Source organism: Uloborus diversus, chromosome 8 (assembly GCF_026930045.1).
Source record: "Uloborus diversus isolate 005 chromosome 8, Udiv.v.3.1, whole genome shotgun sequence".
Lineage (NCBI taxonomy): Eukaryota > Metazoa > Arthropoda > Arachnida > Araneae > Uloboridae > Uloborus > Uloborus diversus.
This window is the reverse complement of record NC_072738.1, coordinates 133,264,048-133,290,598: the sequence shown is the minus strand read 5'-3', so window position 1 is coordinate 133,290,598 and position 26,551 is coordinate 133,264,048. Positions and strand designations below refer to the sequence as shown.

The following is a 26,551-nucleotide window of genomic DNA, read 5'->3' as shown; positions in this document are numbered from 1 at the left end:
CTTCAGCGCATGTCTGCCGACCACTGCTATGGTGAATGGCGGTGGGAAAAGCAAGTTGAAAGAAATTATTCTTGACTTCACATAGCGCCGAGCTAAGAACGATCGGAAAATAAAACAAACTCCCCTGTCATTTCCAGAAAAACATGTCACTTTTCATTTTCCCTGACCATTTTCGGCCATATTCATTTTCCCTGACAATTCCATGTTTTCCTGGTGCGTGGCAACCCTGTAATTACATTTATAACAAGTCATTATTTTACTTCTATTCATAAAATCATGTAGCCTATTTTCCACTTTAGTCAAACCACTCAATTTTCAAAAGGCACACACAATTTGTCAACTAATTGTAAAGTACAATAAATCAAATTCAAAAAATAATAACGAAAAAAAAAGACAACAATATGTCATTAAATACTGATGAATGAAGCTATTTTTAGTATAAAGTGCTACATTTTTACACTCAGTACAGTATTTTTTGAGCCTTAACGGCAGACTTAATCATCATACTATTATCTCATTCAGAAAATTAAATAAATCAGAATTCAAAAACATTATACTTAATTAACGAATTCCTCTGAATCGAATTCGGAATGCTACAAAGATCCAAATGAAGTCCCGTTTCAAATGTTACGTAACTACTTAAAAAGTCAGCATAAACATAAAACAATCACGTTTTCAAAATTATCATTTAAGCAGCAAAATAATAAAAACACAATGAGGTAAAGACATAGAATTTACATTCAACAGCCTTTGTCCTTCACAAGATTATTTTTTCAGAAAAAATAATCAAGCTTACCAGGACATGGAACATCTTCATTATCAGGCACTTCATCAATATTTCCATTAAGTTCTGCTTCATTTTTGTCAGAGTCACGATCGGAAAAAGATCTTCTACCTCTACCACGAAATCTAGGAGCTCCCCTAAAGCGACCACGGGCTCTTCGACCTCTGGGAAATCCACGGGGTGCAGCTTTGAAGCGCTCTCTTCCATATGCTGAAACATCTTCCCAATTCCTCTCATATTTAGTCGGTCCTCTTCTGAACGTAGAAAGAAAACATTTCATTAAATATAAACCTTACTATAGGACACAAAATAATAAACAAAACTTCCAGAATATCAGTCGATTCGCAACGAAATGCTGCAGTGAAAATAATCAACAATTAAACCAAAAAAGGTAAACAATTTAGTTTCAACTTAATGAATAAGCTCTAATTCAAAATCAACAACTGTTGGATATTGCCAACAAGTTACACACCATGAAACATTAGACTGACCACTTATATAAATTGCTTTTACAGCTGACTACAAATTAGACTTAAACTCTTAAATTTTAAGTGTTCAAAAGGAATTCTAAAATACAGCAGAAGTACAAAGTAAAAATTCCTGAAAGTGATGCAAGAAACAATTTTAAGAACTTACACATATATCTATGGGTATAAAATCTATTAAACTAAGAATGGTGAATTTCAAACTTTTAGTTTGAAATTCACCATTTTTTGGTTTTATTCACAGTTAGCGAATTCCAATATTTTAAAAGCAAAAATCATTCATGTTTGTTTCATCAATTGGTCAAGGCCCTATATTGCAAAAATATCAAAGAGTGTTTTTATAATGCGGATTGAAATCTCATCCTGTTTGCGAGCATGCCAAATACAATTATATTTAAAATGATTTATATCGAATTTAATCGAAATTTCAGATTTATTAAAACTAAATAACCAATTAGCATTTTATATCCTTTATGACCATCTTTAGAACAAAAGAATTTTTGTGCCTTTCAAGAGTTAATTCCCTCAATGATGCTGAACATTCTAAAATGTTTTGCAAATGTCAGAAAGCCAAACTCCCAACTCAAGTGACTTCGTGAAAAATAGATAAAACCATTTTGGGCATTTAGAGTCATTGACAAACAAATTGGTTAGTGATCTACACTTTGAACAGAAAAACAAACTAGAAAAAAATTGATCTTAATAATTTATCTTTTAAAAAATTACATACACATTTAAATAAAATATCAAGTTCATTTTATGGTACATGTGGGGCTGTAGGGGCAACGTTTTATCAACATGAATTTCCAAAAAAAATTTTTTTTTTTTAGATTCGGACTAGTACACAGTGCTGGTTTATGATTTCAGGCAAAAGTCGGCATGTTTCAAACAAATTAAATTTTAAAAATAAACCTAACCCATCAGCAACAGAGATTACTCGGTAACACAAGCAAGACAAAAGATTGTTTTGCACAGGCATGAGAATGTCAGAGAGCAAAAAGGAGGAAATCCAAAAAAATTTCGTAAAATGGATGATATCCAAAACCGCATCAAAATAGAACCTAGAAGCCATGATATTCAAAAATTCAATAAAAAATAGCTAATTTACCAGTTTTAAAAGTAATACATACTTTACTAAGTATAAGTAATAATTTTGTACAATTTGCTGCATTGTACCATTTCTTGCAAGAGTGTTTATTCTTAAATAAATCTAAATTTTTAAAAAAGAAGCAACAATTTCGTAAACCTGAGTTCTTGTACAAAGGGTTGGAGGAGTCAGAAATCAATCTTGGATGCATCGCACAATAGTGTCAACTTTTCATATATTTATTAAAAACATTTGAGATAAACGAGTGAGAACATAAATGTTAAAATTAGGTCTGTTTGTACAGAAAAAATTTACAACAGAGAGAAAAATCTAAACTTTCTTTTTGTGGTAGAACATACTTTTCATAGTAAGAATTGAAAATAAATAAATATGTATGTTTATAAACGATTGGTTCTCTCTTTCCTTGCATTGGAACCCAAAATTTGTCTTTAAAAACTCGCTAATACATATTCAGAATCAAAAGAGCTGCCTCATTTAGTTATGAAATTTCAAAACTTTTAAGAGGTTGCAAAGCATAAACGGTTTGAGATTCACCATAAATATTTTTTACACTTTCTTAAATACACAAAAAATAACCATGCCAAGTTTCAATCAAATTCGAGACTGTGGGTTCTATGCCAAATTTTTTGATTGAACTTTGCTTTTTTTCTAAAATAAATTAAAGAAATAAAAATATTATTGAAATGATGAAAAATAAGCAGATATAAGGTAGCATATAGTAAAAAACCACCCAACATTAAAAATAATTAAACTACTTGTAGGATGCAAAAAGATTGAAATCTCAAACGAGACATGCAAACTTCGGCGCAGCATGTGTTTGACATCATTGGCATGATTCCGAAACATACGTGTTTGGCAGATGTCGCAGAGGATGAAGATTCGAGGAAGAAAAATAGAAAAAAATAAGAAATGGGGGACCAAAAATTTAAAAAAATTGATTTTCATTCCGATTTTTGAAAAAAAAAAAATAGCTTGAAAGAGGCAAAAAAAAAAAAAAAAAAAAAAAGAGAGGAAAAGGAGGGAAGGTTTTAAGAGTCAACAGAAAAAGCCGGAAAAATCTCATCACTGTTTACATTTTTACTATGTTACGTGAGCCCAGTAACGCATATGAAGTTCAAAATCTTAAAATATCAAAGAATTATACCCGTATCTTCTCCTTCTTCTTGCACGAGGAGGACCATCTTCATTACGAATATCATATCCATATGTTTCAATTAATTCATGCCTAGATTTTGGAAACTGCTCCTCTTCTCGAAAACGATCATGACCCCATTTGCCTTCATCAAGCCATAATTTCTTTTTTCGGTCCCTAAAAAGAAAATTCGACATATGAGCAAACATTCATTGCAAAGTTAAGAAAACATATAAACCATAATGACAAGCCTTGAACCTAACCTTTAATTAAAATTCTATATATTATGAGAAGTAGTGTTGAAAGTATCATTTTATGCAAAATAGCCCAAATCTGTCTATGATCTGGCTGCACTCTGATGTCACCAACAATAAATTGCACCATAGCATGAGATACATATTTGATTGTTAGGGCAACAAAATTTCAATGATATTAAGGCATATATAAAAATAACTTACATCATTTAAAACGATTAAAATGGGATGTAAAAAGATTGAAATCTCAAACACAACCATTTGAAAAAAAAAAGTTTGTTGAAACAATTTTCAAATTTAAATAATTAGCAACATTTCCTGATTTCAAATAAACTTGTAATAAAAATTTAACGATTTTCATATTCTATCGCCATCCTAAACGTCCTTCATTAACTGTTTACATAAATTTTACTATCTAAAATCTTCAAAAATTTAAGATAAACACTGATGAAACCTAATGACAAATGTGCAAGTTTTTAGTTACACCATATGAAATGTAAAAAGAATTTAAAACAATAAATTAACATAAACTATTAATATCGAAGAGGTAGAATAACATATGACACAAATACGAGCAAATGTTGTTGAAGTGGAAGCAATCAGATTTTGAAACGCGTAAAAAATCAAGAATTTAAGGGTAAAGCGTGGAAAAAAAAAAAAAAAAAAAACAAATATTTTACCCCTCATTGGTATAATTTAGTTAGTATATGTGTTCTACGACTTAAAATCTATGACCTATTGCCAGTTTCTATGACTTTCGAGCATCTGAATATCATGACTTTGCATGACCAAATTTGATCATGGTCGAAATCCAAGACTTTCCAGATGCTCAGATACTCTGTATCTAACACACACAAAAAAAAAAAAAAAAAAAATTAAAAAAAAAATCAATAAATAGGATAGCAAGTTTACAAGCACTAAATGGCTCATTCAAAGTTAATTGAAATATTACATTCATCCATGCGATCTTTATAACAGTTGTTGCACGCAACAGAATTATCCAAAAATTAAACAAAAAAGCGTCTTCGCAACATAATCTTATCACTTATATTTTGTAAGTATTAAAAAATTTTAATATTTACTTGCCAACCTTCGAAGGAAAAAAAACAGGAGATTCCACTTGAAATACATAGATGATTCACCAGCGACATATTTCACATCAATATTATTACATTATGCTTTAAAATGCCGTGAACATTAAATTTGAAATGCAATAGGAATTTTTTTAATATTTAAGCTAATTAGTACAAATACCAGAACTATACAAAATACTGTGGATGAAAAATCAAATGAGTGCATTTGCTTTTCATACATTCTCCAATCCCCACCAAAAAAGTAACTATAAAAAATTAATTACTAAAATCCGGGGGAAAATAAAAAAAATATTAAAATAAAATGTAAAATAAGTAGGTATAGGGTAGCACATGTTGAAATAACTTTCAACTTTCAAAATAATTGAAATATTTTCAAGATGGAAAGAGATTGAAATCTGCTGCAATTTTTGGCAAAGCATGTGCTTTGTTGAACATGCAATGTGGAAAGCTTCCAAAAATAATTTTTTACAAAATGAGTTATTAATTGAAAAAATTGAAAGCTCTTCAACAAGCCAATTCCTTCAGTGCACACTAAATTCCGTGCCAACAAAAAAAAAAAAAAAGCATTTTCGCATCTTACAAATAAATACGGGGAAGATGAAGTACTTAGCTGGAACCATTTTCTGGCGTTCCTACACATCATGCATAGGAAAAAAAATGGCGCAGGTAGGTCCATAATGTAACTTTGCTGCAAGTTGGTGCAGAAAATCTATTTTGGCCTTCTCCAGCATAATTGTCATAGAATTCCTATCCCTGGGGGAAAAATTGATTTCAGTCCATATTTTTATGCAATATATGGAGTTCTACTTTTCCCTGGCATTGATGGATGACTAGAAGTGAGCGCCATCTATTGAGAAGAAACTGGAACATTTTGATGATTGACTAAAAAACTAAAAATGGGAGAAAATGGTAAAAAACAGGAAATCGGGAGATAAGACGTAAAAAACGGGAGTCTCCTTTTAAAAGCAGTAGAGTTGGCAAGTATGCTAATGATAAGTCGGTGGCCTTGCCTAGTGGTCAGAGAAGTCAGACTGTGATGGGTCGGACCTGGGTTTGAATCCCGGCTCAGGCAGGGATGTATTTTTTCTCCTGTCCTTGCCCTTCCTTTGTGTGAATGGTTGCCTGTCCTATAAAAGGGTTTCTATGACATATGTGTTGTATACTGTAGAAGTCGGAGTTCACACCAAATTATGGTACAGCTGGAAAAGTAAAGCAACACACACCAAATTGTCAGCCTAGCTGGCAAAAGACAACAACATTCTAAAAGTGACACATGGTAATTCCCGGATTCGTGACAGAAATTTTGATAATTTTCAAAGTTTCCACCTCCTTCAATCAGCAAATGAATAAAAATAAAAACATGAAACAAGCAAATGTTCCAAAACAGATTAAAGAATTTCAAAAAAGTTAAAATCTACCTTGTAGGCTCTTCTTCCTTTTCTTTCAGATCTTCATTATTTCTATCATCATGTTCATAGAAAATACCTTTCTTAGGAATATACTGTGGGTTCCTTCTATCTTCATCAAAATCTAATTCTTTTTCAACAATTGGACTAGCTGGGGAACATTCCTGAAATTTAATTGAAAAAAAATAGTTCATTAATGTACAAAAAACAAATGAGTTACATAAAAATATTAAAAGAAATGATAAATATACATTGATTAATATCAAGTATTAGAAAACTATTGGTTCTATGATTTGCCTGTCTTAAATATATTTACTGTCAAAAAAAAAAAGCTGCTTGCATTTTAAGCATTTTCCCCTTACTGTGTAAATTCATCAAATTGAGCAGAACATGCTTAGATAAAATATTTTTTTAAACAAAGCAGTCTCAAAATGAAGTAAATTACCTCTCCATCACCCTGTTGTCTCTCTTCTTCTACATATTCTCCATCATCTGAGACATCCCCAGGATTATCACCATTTAAAAAATCGCCATCTACGTCATCTGTTTCAGCGATACCTTCTTCACCACCCTCTTCATCAACTACCTCAGATAAAGATTCTTGATCTTTAGATCTAGACTCTTCAAGCTGACATTATAGAATAAAAACAAAAGAATTACTTATCAGATCATTTTTAAAATATGTTGCCTGCCTACCCCCCCCCCCAAACACAAATAAATAAATTATGAAAGAAAAAATTATTAACAAATAAAAACATAGTAAGCAGTTGTAACATTCAGTAGTTTGACAGGTTAGGCGTTAGGTAGCATAACAAGACAGGGAAAATGCAGTCAGAACTTGCCTAATAACTATTGAGGCATTCAAATGCTTTGAGAAAAACCTTTTTTCTGAATAAAAAGTTCATGCACAATATATCAGCCTAAAGATAAACTACAAAATATTTAAAGAACTACAAATACACCAAGAAATACAGTAACAGGGTTCATACCCTTTAGAGAGAAAAAAATTCAAGCACTTCTCAAAGCAAAAAAACATTTTTTTCAAGGCAATATAATAAATCTCTACATAGTATAAAATGAAGTGTCCAAAAAGTGTCTGTTTGTTTGAACTCGCAAAACTCGAGAACTACGCTGCCGATTTCGCTGAAATTTTCAATTTGTTCCTTTAAGTCCTGAGAAGGTTTGCAGACCAGTTCGAAAAAAATTCGATGAATGGTTCTTTTTTTATTCCAATTTAGGCTGAATTTTCGCATAAATTCCCGAATATGGGGGTTTAAAATTACTCGCATTTAGTAATATTATATATCGTTGCAAAGGGAAGAATTTTCTGCGTTCTACGCAATTTGTTCCAACGCTCTAACTTAATTGCGGCGGGAGTTATTTACGTTTTTAGATCGAATTTGTTTAGGCTTAGCTGAAATTTAGGCACTACTTTCTTCATTAAATTTATCAATAAAAAGTGAATGAATTGTCCTACAGTTTTCGTTTTGACACCATTGAAAAGAGCTATCTTTTTTACTCCAGATCTAACTCGACCTATGGTCGGAAGTTTAATTTTCTATCTCCATTAGAAAAAAAGTTACAAGCGAATTAAATGAAGTTCAAAAATCTGTTCTCTATTCAAGTTTTTAACCATTTTATTTTGCGTTTCCACGGTAACGCTTTTTGAATCCATTGTTTCTATCTTTCTCATTTTCAATTCTGAAACTTATTTTATTTTGTGTTTCCATAGTTACGCTTTTTAAATCCATCTTTCTCATTTTAATTTCTTAAAAGTATTTTAATATCTGTCGTCATTGTTTGGAGTTGAAATTTAGCATGATGATTTTTTTTTTCTTTTATTTATGCCTGATTGTTGAATATACGTCACTTGACACAATTTTTTTTTTCAAAATAAACCGGGCAAAGCCGGGCAATGCAGCTGGTTCATAATAAAAATATTGCATGCAGGTTTCATTTAATGCAATCATATAAATAATAGGAAATAAGGTAAAAAAATAAAGGAAAACAAAATTGCATTTTCTACAACAAGAGATTTGATAAAAGATTTTTTGTGTCGAAGGTTTTTCTGAAAATGCTTGAAAAACTCTGTCATAAAGAGAAGCAGATCCCACAAGGTTTAGTTTTGCAATCTTCACATTCAAAGTAGTATATTTTTTAGAATCAGCTAAAGTTTAGTGGCACAGCCAGAAAGGAGGTTCCATCCCCTCCCCCACCCCAGGTTTCAACTTTCATTTCCAATATTAATCCAGTGGTTTGTATACATATAAGACAGTTAGGACCAAAAACACCACCCAGAAGGTAATTTCTAGTTGCACCATGAAGTTCTAAAATATTAGAGGTTTCAAATTTTTTTATAAATATGCAAATCAATTACTTGTATGTATGTAATTTAGTTTTTCAGCCAATAAAGCATTTCAACAGTGCTGAAGTAAATTTAAAAATTAGTAAGAAAGAAAACATTTTATGAAAGTCCCCAGTCCAGTCTCCACACCTCAAAATTTGCAAAAGCAGCTTAAGAAGTGATAAATACTCTGAATGTAAACTTGAGCCTGCTTTTACAGAATAACTTGATGCAGTCAATAAATATGCAAGTTCAGATTCATAAAGTCATACATCCAAATTGAGAAGATTCACAAGTTGACATACATATTATGACAGAAGTAGTTATCTTTTGGAAACAAATGAGTTATTGTTTGCGTTAGAATTTAAATTTAGGAAACCAATAATATTTTGGTGTTGTTGTGAGTTTATGAAAAATCACCTGCAAGTTTCAAAGAGCAAAACAGGGGGGGGGGGGCATAATTTTTAAGACGAAGACTTCTGTTACTTAAATATACATACGTACAACAACCATTTTTGATATCAGACAACTTCTTTCTTGTGTTTAAATAGTTTATTAAGTCAAAATATTGTGCATATAAATACAAATATGATGACCAGCAACAGGCACTGGGATTAGCTAGGATGGTCCTAGTCAATTTATTAGACCTCAATGAAGATCAATGACCCTCCTTAAGCTATCTCAGGGGTCTGGCCAGAGGATATTTGGGTCCGTTAACGGACCCTTCACAAAAATCCGATCAACCAAAACGGACCTTTCACAAAATCCCGATCAAACAAAACGGACCTTTCACAAAATCCCGATCAAACAAAACGGACCCTTCACAAAATTCTGATAAACAAGATCGGATCTGTCACAAATTGTTTATTGAAAGAGCAAATCTGAAAGCAAAATAATGCATATTTCTGTGTATAAACCGATAATTTTTGGAACCTTTTTTTAAGTCAAATTAGAGGGATCAGCTTATACAAAATCGGATAATTTTGAAAAAAAAAAAAAAAAAAAAATCGGCACTCTTGCGATGCTCCTGCAAGCGATAAATAATTGCTACTGCCGAGTAAATATAATGGTTTGTTTTATCACAGCTAATTAGCAGCTGTGTTGTTGTAAACTTTTTTGAAAAGGCGTTGGTAAGCACTTTTCTCCGCTCATGATTTAATAAACAATAATAATATATATCTGCGAAATGAACTTAGAACTGCAAAGAGATAGTAAGGGTGAGAAAAAAATATGATCGCTTCAGATAGGGTTACCAACTTCAAAACTATCACCACTTAGCGTCTGGCGTTAAACCTTTATAATGACTTGATTAGAAAATATTCTCATCATTTTGTTGGCTTGTCAATATTTGCGTTTTTACGGTGCGGGTGCGATGTTTAATTGTTATTTTGGAAGAAAATTATCTGGGTTTTGATTTTTCGATGCTAACAAGGATGATGAACTTTAAATTAACTCTTTTAATTACCGGTTTTTTTTCTTTAGATGTCTGCATTTTGAAAAACGCAATCTTTTAACATCCGATATGAGAATCATATTTTGTTCTTTTTTCAAGCTAACAGCGCTTTATTAGGATTCAAATAAATGAAAAGTCTCTTTATTTCTGTTATTTATTTATTTATTTTTTTTTTGGTCAACTTTGTCCACAGATATTAATGATATGTTATCATAGGACACTAAAATGCAATTTTAAAATAATTTTATCAAAAATATTTCTTTTACAAGCCGTTTTTATACTTTTGATGCCTTCACTTTGAGAATTGCGATCTCTTTGCATCCGCTATGGGAATCCGATTTTTCGAATTTTTTATGATTATTACACTTCGTTAAGAGGTAAACAATTGAAATATCTTTTTATTTTTGTTAAAATCACGGAATTTATAAGTTTTAAACGAAATTCTGTGCTTTTTAAGAGTGTGTTGGATCAAAAAGTTGAATGCTGAACCCTATTCTGAATTTTATTTTATTTATTTATATTTTTGTTACAATTATTTTAAATACTGTACAGAAATATATCTAGTATAATTTAACATAATGCAGAATGGTAGATAATGGTAGATAAATATTGATACTTGAAAGAGCGATGCCCCCCCCCCCCCCGCCAAATATCAGAAAAAATATCCAGAATGATTTTCTCGTCATAGAAGAGAAAAACACTCAACTTTAAGTTTAATTGATGCAGTTTGTGCCATCTCTAAATTCTAAAATTTCGTTTTAACAATTTTTTTTGCGAAATTTTTTGATTTTTCACAAAATTAATTCATTTTTCACAAAAAACGGACCCTGTGAAAAATCCTGGACAGACCCCTGTATCTATCGCCATGCTGATTACATCGTCTTCCGGTAAGCTCTTCCAAGTGCTCACAACCCTACTAAAGCAGTAATTTTGAACATTAAAGGTAAAGGGGGGAAATCGGAGGTTGGAAAGTAAAAGCATAACGAACACTTTTTTAAATTTAAAAGTTTATTAAATTGGATTTCCAGTGAATAACCAAAACAGTCACACCTGTTACATACTTTAATTATTTTAGCAGACATAAAGAAAATGATGTACTTAAAATTCAACTTCATAAAACTATACAATTCAACTTTATATTTAAAACACAAACTTTTAAGTTTTAATGTTAGGTGCTCAATTGTTTAGAATTGATTTTTTTTCCCAAAAAATATACAATAACAAAAAATTAGCAAATCATAATTAAAATCAAAATTGTAAAATTTAATTAGTTTTTAAATTAACAAAACAAAAGTAATTAATTTTAGTTGTTAAAAAAAAGAAAATAAAATAAGTAAATTTGATGTAGCATGCGTTAAAATAATTCCTTATTGTCAAAACTAAAGAAATATTTACAAGATGCAAAAGGATTGAAATCTCAAACAAGTGAAGCAAATTTTCATGAATAAAGTTAAATGTTGGCGTGTTTCCCCATAAGATAAAATTTATTTATTTATTATTACAATTAAACATAAAATATGCTAATCTAAGGTAGCATGTGTGAAAATAACATCCGATTAGCCAAAATATTTAAATATTTGCAAGATGCAAAAAGATTGGAATTTCAAACACGAGAAGCAATTTTTCACGAAGTCTGAGTACGTTCAACGTTCAAATGCTTTCAATAAAATAAATTTTTTTATTTTTACTAATATTAAACATAATATATGCTAATCTAAGGTAAAAATATATGCAAAAATAATATTCGATTAGTCAAAATATTTAAATATTTGCAGGATGCAAAAAGATTGAAATTTCAAACAACAAGAGCAATTTCCTGCGAAATCCGAGTAAGTTTAATGTTGTAATGATTTCAAAAATAGTTCCTTTGCTGGTTATTGAAATTAAACAAAAAATAAGCTAATCTAAGGTAACACATGACAGAAAAACTTCCGATTGTTAAAAACATCAAAATATTTCCAAGATGCAAAAAGATTGAAACCTCAAACAGAGCAGCAATTTTTCGTGATGTTGCATATCAAACACACGTTCAGAAAACTGCATCGGTGAAATATTTTTCAAAACATTTTGAGTACAATTCAATGATTTTTGAAAGAATTCAAAATCTAATGAACTTTTCCAAGGGTTTTAAAACTTTTTTAGGGTTTTCAAGCACTTTCAAGGTTTTTCAAGGGTGTATGAACCCTGAGTAATTAGATGATGATGCCCAGAGAGCTGGAAGAGGAGTGCAAGGGGGTGAACATCTACCCCAGAGCATTTAATCTTGTATATGTCCTCAAGTGCCGGCACCCACAGGAGGGTGCACTTTGATGCTTGGCTTTTTGAAATAAAATTATATGTTTTAAAAAGGACAAAATGCAAAATACTTTGAAAACCACAAATTGCATCATGATAAATATTAATATCGTATTTACGTTCAAGAGCATTAGAAGGGAATGCAACTTTTAGGAACCAAGGCTTTTGAAAATAAAATTTCATTAAAAAAGGACAAACTTCAAAATACTTTTAAAATGACAAAATACATCACAAAAAATATTCAATAAACAATGCTCTTAGACAATTGATACAGTTTTTGTACTGAACTGCATACAGTTTTTTCTAACAGGAGTTAAAACTCAAACTTTTCACTTCTAAGTTTTATGTGTGGAGGAAATCAAATTTTTGGATTCCTACTTTCTAAAGCATTTAATGTCTTGCTTTCTAGAACAACTTTATACAATCCTTAATAATGACTGTCATTCAGCTTAAAATATAAATACTGCACAATAACAATTAGAATATAATCATCACAGGCAAGGGACATACTAATTCTGTATTTCTTGGCGAATTTGCCGTGGGCAACAACTCCAGCCAAAACTATTTTCAAGAAGGGGACTTTTAAAATTTGGTCATCCAACCCTGAAATTTTGCCACAGAGTAAACACATTTTTTTGCCCATTGATCTTAAGACACAAATCATACTTAGAAAATAGAAAATATATATACATTCCTGAACAGGGTCGCCAAGAGGTAACACGGGCCCCTTGTCAGTTTGGCCACCATTACCCCCTTATTCATAAAACTTATCAAATCATACTACTTCTCAATGACCGAGACTCTAGTGTTTAAGTAGGCTGACATGGCCTCTTGTCGGACCGGTTCCTGAATTGCAATACAGTTGAACCTCAATAACAGGAAATTGCTTTAAATCCAAAAAATTGCTTTACATGAAATACTTGTTTGGTCCTGTGAATTTAATTATTTAGTAATTTATTGAATAAGATGATATCCGGTTAACATGAAATAGCTATTATTATGGTCCCATGAATTTCATGTTAACAAAGTTCAACGAACAAAAATAATAAACTTTTCTCTTACTGTTTGATCAGTTGCTTTATCTTCTTCTTCTTCAGCACTTTCATACTCTGAATTGTCAGCCTTAGGAACACCATCCTACAACAAAAACATTAATCATTCAGATTTGAAAACAAAAATTCCACTTACTATATGATCTATGATCAAATTTATCATTAATGCAGAAACAATGCCATACATGTGAAAATATAATTGACACAACACAACCTCAAATGTTTACTAGTATTTTTAAAATGCAGTTATTTCAAATTATGTAAAATCAAGCTAAAAAATTTGCATCAAAGTAAAACTTTTCCTTAATGTAAGAATCTTGGACTAATATGCTGTAAAGATTCATTCATCAATTAGCAGTAATAGGTTACCTGCCACCAGTGGCGTGCCGCCCATGTACCAGAGGGACTAGACTGGTCCCTTAAATATTTGCCCCTTCAAAAAAATTACCTTGCAGAATAATTTATTAAGAAAAAACGTGAGCAGAAAAACAAGTTTATTAGAAAGCGCTATTTCTTTTACTGCTCCTCCCTCCCTTTCTCCCCTGTGTGCGACGTCTTAAATGGACTTGTCCGAGGGACTAGCTCTTAAGAACCTGTTCCCCAGATCTCATATAGCTTTGTTAGATCGTTGGCGTTCGCTCGAAAGCTTATTTTATTATTTCATGCATTTTTTAAACCAACGGATAAATTTTTGTTTCTGTACCTAGTGTACAGGTTTCTATGTGAGTTTCAGGAAACAACAAATTCACTAGTCAAAGTTATTTTCCTGCGTCCATCGTGTTTTTCTTTTGTAATGGAAGGGGACTCGGTCGAAAAAACAAGTCCCCAACTGGATTTAGTTGAGGAGCATGCGCAACAGCACAGACTGCCCCGGAGCTCGGAAGAGAATTGCTGCCTGCTGGACGTTCTCGCAAACCGTTCGTTCGGAGCTTTGACTTGACGAAGAGAAAGCTCAAATAATTTCACAGAGCAGGCCTACTCCTGACCTAGCAATATCTGCAAAGCTAAAAAATTACAATCAGCATTTTAAGAAAGATTACTTTGAGACTGTTAAGTGGCTGACTGCTTGTAAGTCAAGAAAAAAAATATTTTGCTGGCCCTGCGTCTTTTTTGAAAAGGAAAAAGGCGTCTGGAATACCAATGGATTTTCAGATATGAGCAATTTCCACAAGGCAACGATTCGTCACGAGAAAACCCAAGGATACTACCAAGCCATTACTCAGTTGAAAACTTTTGGTAAAACTCGAATAGATTTTCATCATAGTGAGCAATGTTGCCCATCAACTTTGAAGCATAACACTGAAGTTGATAATAATAGGGAAGATAATATATCTATAAATCCTTTTACTTTTGTGTATCGTAATTTACCCAACTAGTCCCCTAAAAAATATTGATCTGCACGCCACTGCCTGCCACTTTTGAAATTTAAGATCGATATCAACAAATTTTTAATAATTAATGAGCAAAAATTTTTCTTTTAAAGTTGAAAATTACTTTAGTCTGATAACACGTTATATGGAAAGGCAAACATCTGGTTTACATGCAGAAATGGGGGAATCTATTAATTTTCAGGGATGCCAGCTTTTACAAATTTGTGTTAGACTCTAAATTAAGCAAAGTCACATTGATATTAATGAACCACAAACATAAAATTCATAAGTTCCCCCTCATTCAGATAGACTTGTCTTAACTGGATGTTTGCCAATTCCATACAATGCGTGGGCAGACTGTAAGTATGCTCAGAACCAAAAAATATACAAAATGAGTTTATAAACAATACATTAATGCACTTTTCTGCAACATAAGAAAATATATAATAATAAGTAAATAATAATAAATAAATAATAAAATCATAATAATAAATAAATAATAACAAATGATAATAACAAAATATAATTTTAAAAACTCCATTTAAATATTTAACGAATTAGTGCATCTAAAACTTAATGATCATTGAAAAGAATAAAATTATGAGGAGTTTTTCTCCGATTCTAAGGTTTTCTTTTCTCTTTGAGTTATTGTGTTTGTTCACTAACACCTCTTACAAAAATTCCTGGATCCGTTCTGCACCTAGTTTCAGACTAGGCTGGCAAGGCCCTCCTCAGCCCTTGGCAGGCGCTGCATATAGGGGAGATTAGGGATGGATGGGACAGTTCTCACAAAAATATTTCTTATAAATTATTTTCTACTGGTATAACACTGAAAGTTTCAGAATAACAAATTGAAACATTTTAATATATTTAAAAAATATAAATTTTATGGTAATTATTAAAATGGTCATTTCTGAAGACAATTACAATAGCAGTAAAAGTATCCCATCCCTCCCTCATATAAGGGAGGGATGGGACATTTTTGGAAGTTAAAATACATAAACATAGTTTTCAAAAATATTATGAAAAATGACAAAGACAGTATGTCATTTATTTATGTAAGGTTTATTTAACATTGGGAACATCTATTTTATCTAACATTATACTTTAATGAATCAGTATCAAATGAAAATTTTCTGTGCTCGACTAGTTCCACCAACCATATTTGGTGGGGGCAACTTGGCAATAATGTCTGTTTTATCAATCACAGAACTATCTGTTGTTTGTGGAAAGACAAATTTTCCTTTTTCATTTTTTCTCATAAAGAGTACTTGAAAGGTCTCATCATTATCCTTGCTTTCAACTCCTCCAACATAATTGAAATTCTTAGAGTTATATTATCAGGGCCCGATTCAATTCATAAAATACATTCATCAATTATTTTTATTTATTAATGTTTTAAAATGTCTAATCAGAAAAACAAAATTAATTAGTCTGAAACTTTAACACGAGTCATTAAAAAGGTACTTATTTTATGGTTTATATTTGAGTAACTGGATGTTATTTTCCATTATAAAATTTCATTTTACAAAAATATACTACATTTTCGTAAACAATATGTTTTTTCTTCGCATAATGTGCTTCATGAGAAAACAACCTGTAATGAAACCACTGTTATACTTCTTACAAAGAAGTACAGCTAACCAATTGATTGAAAATATATTATATAGTACATAAAAATAATAATAAGATTGATAAATATTACAGGAGTAAGGAAAACTTAGTCATACTGCTGTAAACTTTCAATGTAAAGAAATTAGTTTCGGAAAAAATCATAGAAGTTGATACAATTTTTATATATCAAGTTGATAATTTCAATGGCTTTTTATTCTGCAATTCAATTCGAAAACAAGATAGTATGCCAAAAATAAAATATTAAAAAATTTGGACAATCAGTATAATTATTTAGCTGCAGATATTAAAAGGGAGGGCTGGGACACGTCCCATCCCTCCCTAAACCATACTGTCCCATCCCTCCCTTTACACAACATTTCAGTAAAATAGCTTGTTACTAGAAGCATGCTACTTTTAGGTTTAACTTAATTATTACTTTATAAAAGCTGTATTATTAGGTGTATAAAACAGCAAAAAGAATTATGTTAACATCAATAAATGAGATTGAAAACTTACCTTGAAAATAAAGTAGTTATTTACTTTTGGTGGTGTAAAATAGCTTTTTTCTGGTATACATTCATAGACCTCTGCAACTAAAATGATTTATAGCAACAAACATGGTTTTATGGTTGTTCCATTTAGTGGAAGAGTCAGAAATTGAAAACGATGTTTTTTTTAAGAATAATTGAAGGAGTCCCATCCATCCCAGTGTCCCATCCATCCTTAATCTCCCCTATTTATCACCTACTATTTTATTTTGGTTTACACATTTTTTTTTTTTTTCCCCTTCATCTAAATTTGGATAAGCACGAATAGATTTTCATAATCATGAATAGATTGTTAAATGGGTGTATCAGGGGTCTGTCCAGGATTTTTCACAAGGTCCGTTTTTTGTGAAAAATTAAATAATTTTGTGAAAAATGAATTAATTTTGTGAAAAATCAAAAAAATTTCGCAAAAAAAATAATATTTTGTTAAAACGAATTTTTAGAATTTAAAGATGGCACAAACTGCATCAATTAAACTTAAAGTTGAGTGTTTTCCTCTTCTATGTCAAGAAAATCGTTCTGGAGTGTTTTTCTGATATTTGGCTGGGGGGGGGGGGCATCGCTCTTTCAAGTATCAAAATTTATCTACCATTCTACATTATGTTAAATTGTACTAGAAATATGTCTGTACAGTATTTAAAATAATTGTAACAAAAACATAAATAAATAAAATTCAGAATAGGGTTCAGCATTTCAACTTTTTGAACCCAAGACACTCTTAAAAAGCACAGAATTCGTTTAAAATTTATAAATTCCGTGATTTTAACAAAAATAAAAAAATTTTTAATTGTTTACCTCTTAACAAAGCGTAATAATAATCAGAAATTCGAAAAATCGGATTCCCATAGCGGATGCAGAGATCGCAATTCTCAAAGTGAAGGCATCAAAAGTATAAAAACAGCTTGTAAAAGAAATATTTTTGAATTAAAATCTTAAATTGCTTAAAATTGCATTTAAGAGTCCTATGATAAACATATAAACATTTCATTAATATCTGTGGGCACAGTTGACGCAAAAAAAAAAAAAAAGAAAAGAAAACCATCTATTCAGCATTTTAATTTTTGACTCATACCAGGAAATGGAATTTTGCTTTAAAAACTTGAAATGAGAGTTATAACAGAAATAAAGAGACTTTTCATTTATTTGCATCCTAATAAAGCGAAGTTAGCTTGAAAAAAGAACGAAATATTATTCTCTTATCGGATGTTAAAAGATTGCATTTTTCAAAAAGGTAGACAAGAAAAAAAAATTAATTAAAAGAGAGTTAATCATCCTTCGTTAGCATCGAAAAATCAAAACCCATATAATTTTCTTCCAAAATAACAATTAAACATCGCACCTCATCCTAAAAACGCAAATATTGACAAGCTGGCAAAATGATGAGAATATTTTCTAATCAAGTCATTATAAAGGTTCAACGCCAAACGCTAAGTGGTGATAATTTTGAAGTCTGTAACCCTAGTAACCCTATCTGAAGCTGAAGTCCGTAACCCTATCTGAAGCGATTATATTTTTTCCTCACCCTTACTATCCCTTTGCAGTTCTAAGTTCATTTCGCAGATATATATTATTATTGTTTATTAAATCATGAGAGGAGAAAAGTGCTTACCAATGCCTTTTCAGAAAAGTTTACAACAACACCGCTGCTAATTAGCTGTGATAAAACAAACAACCATTATATTTATTTGGTAGTAGCAATTATTTATCGCTTGCTTGCAGGAGCATCGCAAGAGTGCCGATTTTTTTTTTTTTTCAAAATTAGCCGATTTTGTATAAGCTGATCCCTCTAATTTGACTTAAAAAAGGTTTCAAAAATTATCGGTTTATACACAGAAATATGAGAAATATGCGTTATTTTGCTTTAAGATTTGCTCTTTCAATAAACAATTTGTGACAGATCCGATCTTGTTTATCAGAATTTTGTGAAGGGTCCGTTTTGTTTGATCAGGATTTTGTGAAAGGTCCGTTTTGTTTGATCCGGATTTTGTGAAAGGTCCGTTTTGTTTGATCGGGATTTTGTGAAAGGTCCGTTTTTGTTGATCGGATTTTTGTGAAGGGTCCGTTAACGGACCCAAATATCCTCTGGCCAGACCCCTGTGTATAGACTATAAATTTTGTTGAAACAAGTCCCTTGAAATAATGACTGGGCGTTTTTCAAATTTCTAAAACCTGGTACATTTATAAAATTATTGATACAAGTTCGCACTGCAATTTACAAACTGATTTACGAAAATCAATAAATTGTTTTTAAGAAAAGTGAAAAAGACTGACAGCATGCAAATATGATCACATCATAACAAAAACATTAACTGAAAATTCATGCCTTCTTCAATAAACTAAAAAAGTTAAACCAAAATATACGCTCTATTAGAGTCGATGCATTTAAGAAACCACGAAGAACAGAAAAAATTACATAACAGAAGAAACATTAAAATACAGAACTATAAAAACATTATAATATTTTTATGCATTTACTCAAGTTGAATTATTTATTTCTTTTCATGTGCACATAAAATATTTCCCCTTTCACCGAACAAACAATAAACTCCTATTAAGACCAAATACAGTACCTTTTCTGGTGTTCCTTTCAAACTATTTTCAGCATCATTTGCATCTTCAGCTTCAATATCCGATTCAGAATAGGATCCTTCTGAATCGTCATCTGACTTGACTCTTCGTCTTCGATGTCTGTCCGCCATTCGGACTGATTCAAAATCGAATTCTAATGCTTAATGTAACAACGAAAAAACAAAACAGAAAAAAATTTTGCTTCAAATCAGAAGCACGTCTAATAATAACAGAATATTTAACAAGAAAAACGAATCATTCACCGATTCGCGTGCAATTGCTCATCTCCATTTACAATATACATGTTCGTGTTGCCGTTTTGTTTTAGAAAATCTCTGGAGGAAGAGATGTCTTTTAATTTAATTTTGTTTTTTGGCAACACAGCGATATTGATCCATTGATAAAATATAAATAAACAAAAAGCTTTTATGCTACAGTAAACGTAGTACTACGTTTTAATTACTTTGATAAAATTTTACGTAACACACTTATGATTTTACCTTAAATTTTTTCTCATTCCACATGGGAAGTGTCTGCTACTCCTCGATTTTTCTAGCAACCTTTGTAGTAACTTGGCGTGGTTTCAGACGTCCTCGATATTTGGCGATCACGTTCGCGTTGTTTATGTTTATTCCAGCGAGAAACAACTGCGCCTCGTGCTTTTTCGGCATACTTTCCTATATGGATAGTTTTTTAATGATCAAATTATTGTAATTATAGAGGAATGACTATTGAAGTAGGGGCGAAGATTTCCTCATTTGAAAGCTTACAAGACAAATTACGGAAGAAGAGAATTTTGTGCATTTTGATGTGCAAGATTCTGCTAAATTGACGAGTGATGTTCATATTCGACACGTTAAAAACATGGAAATGTCGAATTGGTGTATTACAAATTAAAATACACCAATGTTTTCTGGCGGACGAGAGTGCCAAAAAAAAAAGGAAAGAAAACAAAAATGAAAGGAAATCTATAAGTGAGTATAAGTTTTGTGTGTTGACCAGTACACCGAACTTACATATAAGAAATATACGAAACCGAACTTACATATAATCTAATTTTCTTACAAGTTGCTTCCTCTTTAAAAAATAATACTACGTTGCATGTATTAGCTGTTTTATAAGGTTATAAATAAATACTCTGCTCAAAATGTGTCGCAATTCATTAATGACTCTTAAGTTGGCCGATGATTGGTTTTATGAACGTATTTAGTCACCAAAGAAGATATCTATTGTTTTTGAGACCTCGATTTGGTGTATTTTCAATCAACATTAATGTAGCTTTCTGTTTGATAATACATTTATTGCATTGACTGACATTTTTTATACTAAGAACTCCTACAGCTCAACAGGCAATTAAAATAGCAATAGGTAATTATTTTATACTTAATGCCAAATTGCTTCGTGTAATATCTTTTCAATAGTGTTTTACAGCTCTTTTACTGTGTGTTATTCTTGTTGCACTGTAATGTTTGTATTATATTCCTGGCTTCTTTTTTCTTTTCATGGCAATGCATTACTGGGCCAGTTTTTGTAAGGCTACTTTTATTTAAATATGGACAGCATCTTGTTGAGTAGATGTAAATAACAGCTAAATCGTTAGTGATTTTGACCTGGAGTTTATGGCAACTATGACGTTAGGCGACTGCAATGGTTTGATGCGCATGAACGAACGAAAAGTACCCAAGGATAATTTGGTAAGGCAAATTTTAATAATTAAGTTTAATTTATGTTTCACAAAAGAACTAGATAAGTGCCCAAAGAAACAGTATTGAAAACTTCAATTCTTAAAGAATCAAAATATTTATTTAAAAATTGATGCACCTAGTTAATCTATTACAAAATTGTTTCGCTCGACCTTGCATGTCGATAATATGATTTGATGCGGGTAAAATGTTACAATGTATTTAATATTTCGCTATTGAGGTGTAAATGATGTTTGATGCACTTTTGAATCCATTGGGAGACCTGGAATCCTATTTTCTCAAGTATTAACCTTGAAGTGGCTACTGCTGAAGCACTGATCACAACTGGTGTGTTTATCTTATATGTCTGTGAGCACTCCAGGTTAAAATGCATCGTGTGCAAAGCATTTCCCTGCTTGACATTTGGTATTCTTGATTTTTTTTCTACGCACAGAAGGCAGAAATTCATATTAATTTATTATAATTGTTCTCCTTTTGGATGCTATTCTATATTGTTCATCTGAGTAAGTAGAAACGTGGTGTAATAGACAACAGAAATATAATAATTTGTTTATGAAAACAGTGAAAACTCATGCATTGCGTACTATTCCATTGTGATACATTGTAAAATTGTTGCATTTAAGATTTAAATTAAGTTGTTTTTTCCCCCATAGTTAAAGAAGTATTTTGGGCATGCAGCTTCAGAAACTGAATTCCTTACTGAATGGTACATGGTAGAGAGATTTGGCTTCATTTACTGTCAGTCATTTCCTCTGCTTGTACTTTTCAGTTTAGCCTGAACCTGAAGAATAACAACTGAATCAACAGAAGTATGGATCTGTATGATGTTTCAAGGGTTTTCATCTGTAAGAGGTAATCAAGTAGAAAATCATACAACTTTAGTTGTATGTAGTATTTTTAAAGTAGATAAAGTAGTATTTTTACTTATTATCTTAGTAATATTTTAAAAAGTTGATAAATGACACAAGCCTACATGAGCTTTTTCCCATGTATTCTAACTTGTGATTGTTTATTGATTTGTGTTCAAAAAAAGTTAAGCAGAGTAAGCTGTTAAAAACAGCTTGTTAACCTATTAAAACTACTAAATAAATGATTTAATTAGAAATAGATGAGAAATATAATACAGTTGACTCTATCTAACAACTTTCAGGGGACCACAAAAAAATCGTACTTAAATAGAATGCTTCTAAAACTGCAGTGGAGTATCTGGGACTATGAAAAGTCATTCAATAGAATGTCGTTAAACAGAACCAACTGAAATTTGATATTTGAAAAAGGAGAAAAAACAATGCATTGTGTATTATTCCAGTATGATTATGATGCATGGCAATATTTGTGCATTTAAGTTTTAAATTAAGTTGTTTTTTCCCCCTCAGTCCAAGAAGTATTTCGCATGTGCAGATGCAAAAACTGAAAATTCCTGACTAAATGGCACATAGTAGAGAGATTTGGCTTCATTTGCTGTCATTTCCTCTGCTTATGCTTTTCAATTTAGTCGGAGCCTGAAGAGTAATAACTGATTCAACAGAAGTATGAATGTGTGTGATATTTCATGAGTTTTAATCCGTAATAAGTAATCAAGGAGGAAATTATTCAACTTTAAAATCATCAAATAACAAGTGTACATGAATTTTTTTCTTATGTTCTAACTTTTTATTGTTCATTGATTTGTGTTATGCAGTTGACTCTAATTCTAATATTTTTTTATCTCATAGATTTCATTGGGTCCCTAACTCTTGATAAGGCTGTGGTTGCTTCCCGTAACTCAAAGGTTATAGCCGGTTTTTTTCAGGACTTTGAGTACAGTGGTTGAGAGTTAACTGTACTATGTAGTATTTTGTCTACACATCTGAGGAGCAAAAGCTAACTGTGTTAGCTTTTGCTAACTGAGCTGTTAGCGAAAGATAACAGCTCAGGCTCATTGATCTCTTGAATTTACAGTGATTGGCATAGCTAACCTAAATTAATTTTTACTGTGTATTTGTTAAGTAATTTTTATACCTTCTGACACCTCTTTACACACCCCTGATGAAAAAGTGTTACGCAATTTTACTCCATATAGAGATGTTTGGAGCTTCTTTAGATCACCTGTTTCTTTCATGTCTTAATATCTCTTACCCCATCTTTGTTAATAGCACCCATAATTTTTGTAAAATAGTTTAAATGAAAATTCAGAAAGTAAATTTTTAAGCTCAATGGAAGACTAAGTAGGAGCATATTCTTGAAGATTTAAATCTTGGATCCTCCTTTTTCTAGATATTTGCCTAGAAGCTTGTTAAGACATCTTTAAAGACATCCTACATAGAACATTGAAGGAACAGTGTGAAGCAAGATAATGGTAGAACTAACGAGACATTGGGGAAAAATATTGAAATTATTCTGTGTAATTTGTCTGCTTGTCATCTAAAAAGGGTGGAAGTATCTGAAGACATAACATGCCTCATAACAATTCATTTAAGAGGAATTGGTTAATTTTTAAAAGGTTTTTACCATATTGTTTGGAGGCTTGCTCCATTTCCCTTGATCAAATCCAATTTGTTAAACAGATATATTTCTGTTTCATTTATGAAGAAATAAAGATTTGATCATTTGAATTGGTACCTACTATGCGTATATTTTTGGAAGCTATAAATAAAGTTCTTGTATCAAATCTCTGTGTCTGTATATTTAATGTTTTCTACCAGATTGTTATAAATTTTCTGCAACCTCTCAAATTAGCTACGATATTTTTTAACAGCTACATCTAGCCATTTCATTTAAATCTTAGAAGTGTGGTGGAAAAAAAAACATTTTAATCATTTGAAGTTTGGTTGCTAATATTGCAAATAAGTGTTGGTTCAGTTATGTTAGGACAAATGATGAGTAAAAGAAATTGTCTCAGACATGCACTGCTCATGGATCCTTCAAGTGTGCATATTAGAGAGGATATGCCTTTCTTTTTCAAATTAATACATGATTTATAATTATTTATCTGTTTTTAGCTGATAGCCTTCACACGTTTTCACTTGTTTTAGTTTTAGCCATGATTTCTAAGATTTCAAAATTTTGTTTCTTTCCTCTCTTTTTCAAGATTCTGTCATTTTTTTTCAAGCATTTGCAGCGTAGCACATTCTAGTCAAGAGACCCCACATTAATACAAAGACCACACACAAACTTTGATTTCACAATTTTACTTCAAAATGTATAAATTGTTGTAACTTGAAAAAAAAAGGCCATGGCATTCATTTGAATTTTGGCGTCTTGATTTCAAAATATGTTTTTCGAAATCATAAATTGCGATAGGACCCTACTCGTTGAGTTTCTTGTTTCTATGTATAGAATGGAAGTAGAGGACAAATTCACACTCATCATATCATGACCAGTGATTTTCTCGGTTAGGTAAAAGGAGGCATATTCTTAAAAAAAACTAGTAATTAGGATGAGGTAATAAAGATATGACCAAATTGCACTCCTGCACTTTTCATAAAGATTAAACTTACAACGTATAATGTTATACTTTTATCCTTACCAGAATTAAGTATTTTTAGATGTTTTTCTTGAAAATATTTGATTTTACACAAAAAAAAAAACCCTTTATGCAAAAACTATTTCAGATAAGCCTTGAATGCAGAAGATTTGTAACCATGACGACGAAAATAAGTCTCGCTAAATAAATACTTAAAACATAAAATTTTTATTCGTTTATAAATATTTTGTTAATTCCCTCATTATTTGGGGTTTGAGTCTACATATTTAATGTTTGTTTCCTCCTATTATGGGAAGAAAAAAGGAAAATAAATTTTTTGATTAATTTTGTATTTAATGACTCAAGAATCTCAACGGAATATCAATTTTCCTTGATGTGAAGTTGAGATACGTCCATTAATTAGCATATCGATCACTTAAATTTATTTTACCGATTAATTCTGAAAAGATTATTCTTGTCGCTTCCCCCCCCCCCCAACCTAAACTCCAAATTCGACCTACAGAATCTGCTTTTCCCACTTCTGTAATGCGCTAAGGCAGTTGTTCCTAACTATGACATGAACGGAAAAATCTCACTTTTTTATCTTTCTAGGAATAAATGGTTTTGAGTTTTTTTTTTTTTTTTTTTTTTTTTTTTTGGACCAACGTTTCAGAAGAGGTTTTGTCTAATCTATGCTAGACTGGCTGGGAGTTGCGCCCCCCCCCCCCCCAAGGATGAATTAATTTCACTATTTTAGTTATTACTTTTTAATTGACTTTTCTTTTGCATTTTTTACGTAGTTAATTAAAAAGAACATAAAACACGCACAGCATATTTGCTTGCTAATTAAGTATTACTGGAGTCAGAGGCTCAGAGTTGCAGAATACATTTAACTCACTAGTTTCGAATTCAAGGGACCGTATTATCGCGATTCGTCCACTAATTTGATGGAATCAATAATTATTTTGATTTTTTTTAATTTTATTTATTTATTTTTTTTATTTTGTAGGCGCACCTCAAAGAGTCATTTTGATCCAGGGACTTATTTGCGATTCTTTTTCAGCTTATAAAAAATGCAAAATGAAAGAAATCATATGGTAGTTTCTTGGAAAAAACTATGATTTTTAATAGAAACGGCATGTAGTATCAATATGTTATCTCAACTGTATCATGGCTTCAAGAACAAATCAGCAATTGTTTTGAAATTCACACAAAAATAGTTTCTGAATTCTTCAGTAAAACTTATATGTTATGATTTTCTTTATAAATTAATTTAAAAAACTTCAAGTGAGGTATGGGTTTATTTAATAACTTTGCCCTTTTGTTATAACCTTAACGGCAATGTTCCTGAGTAAAACTGCTCATTGTCTAGCATCTCGGTGACATTATATTGGGTTTAGTATTTAAATGGCTTGAAACATTAAAGATGTTTTCGGTTCATGTATTTCACATGTTTTCGGTCTACATTAAAAGTATATTTGTGCATAATATTCATGTACTCCGAAGTAGATTCCTCGATCTAAAGGAGAAATAAAAAACATGCACTTTTAAAAATAAAGTCATTAAAGCTTTGTTATGAAACATCAAAGGTGACGCGGGGGGGGGGGGCTATTCAATTTTCCGTACCCCCTCCAAATGATTTTTCTGTATCCGCCCCTGCTGGCTGGTCGTCGTATTCGTATTAGTTAATCAGCACAAAGTACTTTTTTTTTTATCAGGGACAATTGCCACAATAGGCCATATGGTCGTCGGGAGGGAGGTTCAGGCTCGTTATTTGGACAGTTTGGTCTTAAAAAAAGGTAGTCTCCGATTGAAAAAACTATAAGATCTTGAAGGACAACTCAAGCTCTGGCGGCCCTGTATTGGTAGGCCCAATTTTTTTCTTGAAGGGGCTCC

General features: G+C 31.4%; 1 protein-coding gene across 1 annotated transcript in view; it reads right to left on the bottom strand.

Annotated features, from left to right (window-relative positions):
- LOC129228606 (protein CASC3-like) overlaps nucleotides 1–19,638 on the bottom strand; it is a 40,464-nt gene extending 20,826 nt beyond the window's left edge. The window contains exons 1-6 of the mRNA XM_054863286.1: nucleotides 19,510–19,638; nucleotides 13,418–13,492; nucleotides 6,709–6,891; nucleotides 6,276–6,427; nucleotides 3,522–3,686; nucleotides 797–1,038 (exon numbers count right to left, since the gene is read on the bottom strand). Of these exons, the coding sequence (XP_054719261.1) occupies nucleotides 797–1,038; nucleotides 3,522–3,686; nucleotides 6,276–6,427; nucleotides 6,709–6,891; nucleotides 13,418–13,492; nucleotides 19,510–19,638 (946 nt within the window). The remainder of the gene's footprint in view (nucleotides 1–796; nucleotides 1,039–3,521; nucleotides 3,687–6,275; nucleotides 6,428–6,708; nucleotides 6,892–13,417; nucleotides 13,493–19,509) is intronic.
- Nucleotides 19,639–26,551: the final 6,913 nt, after the last annotated feature.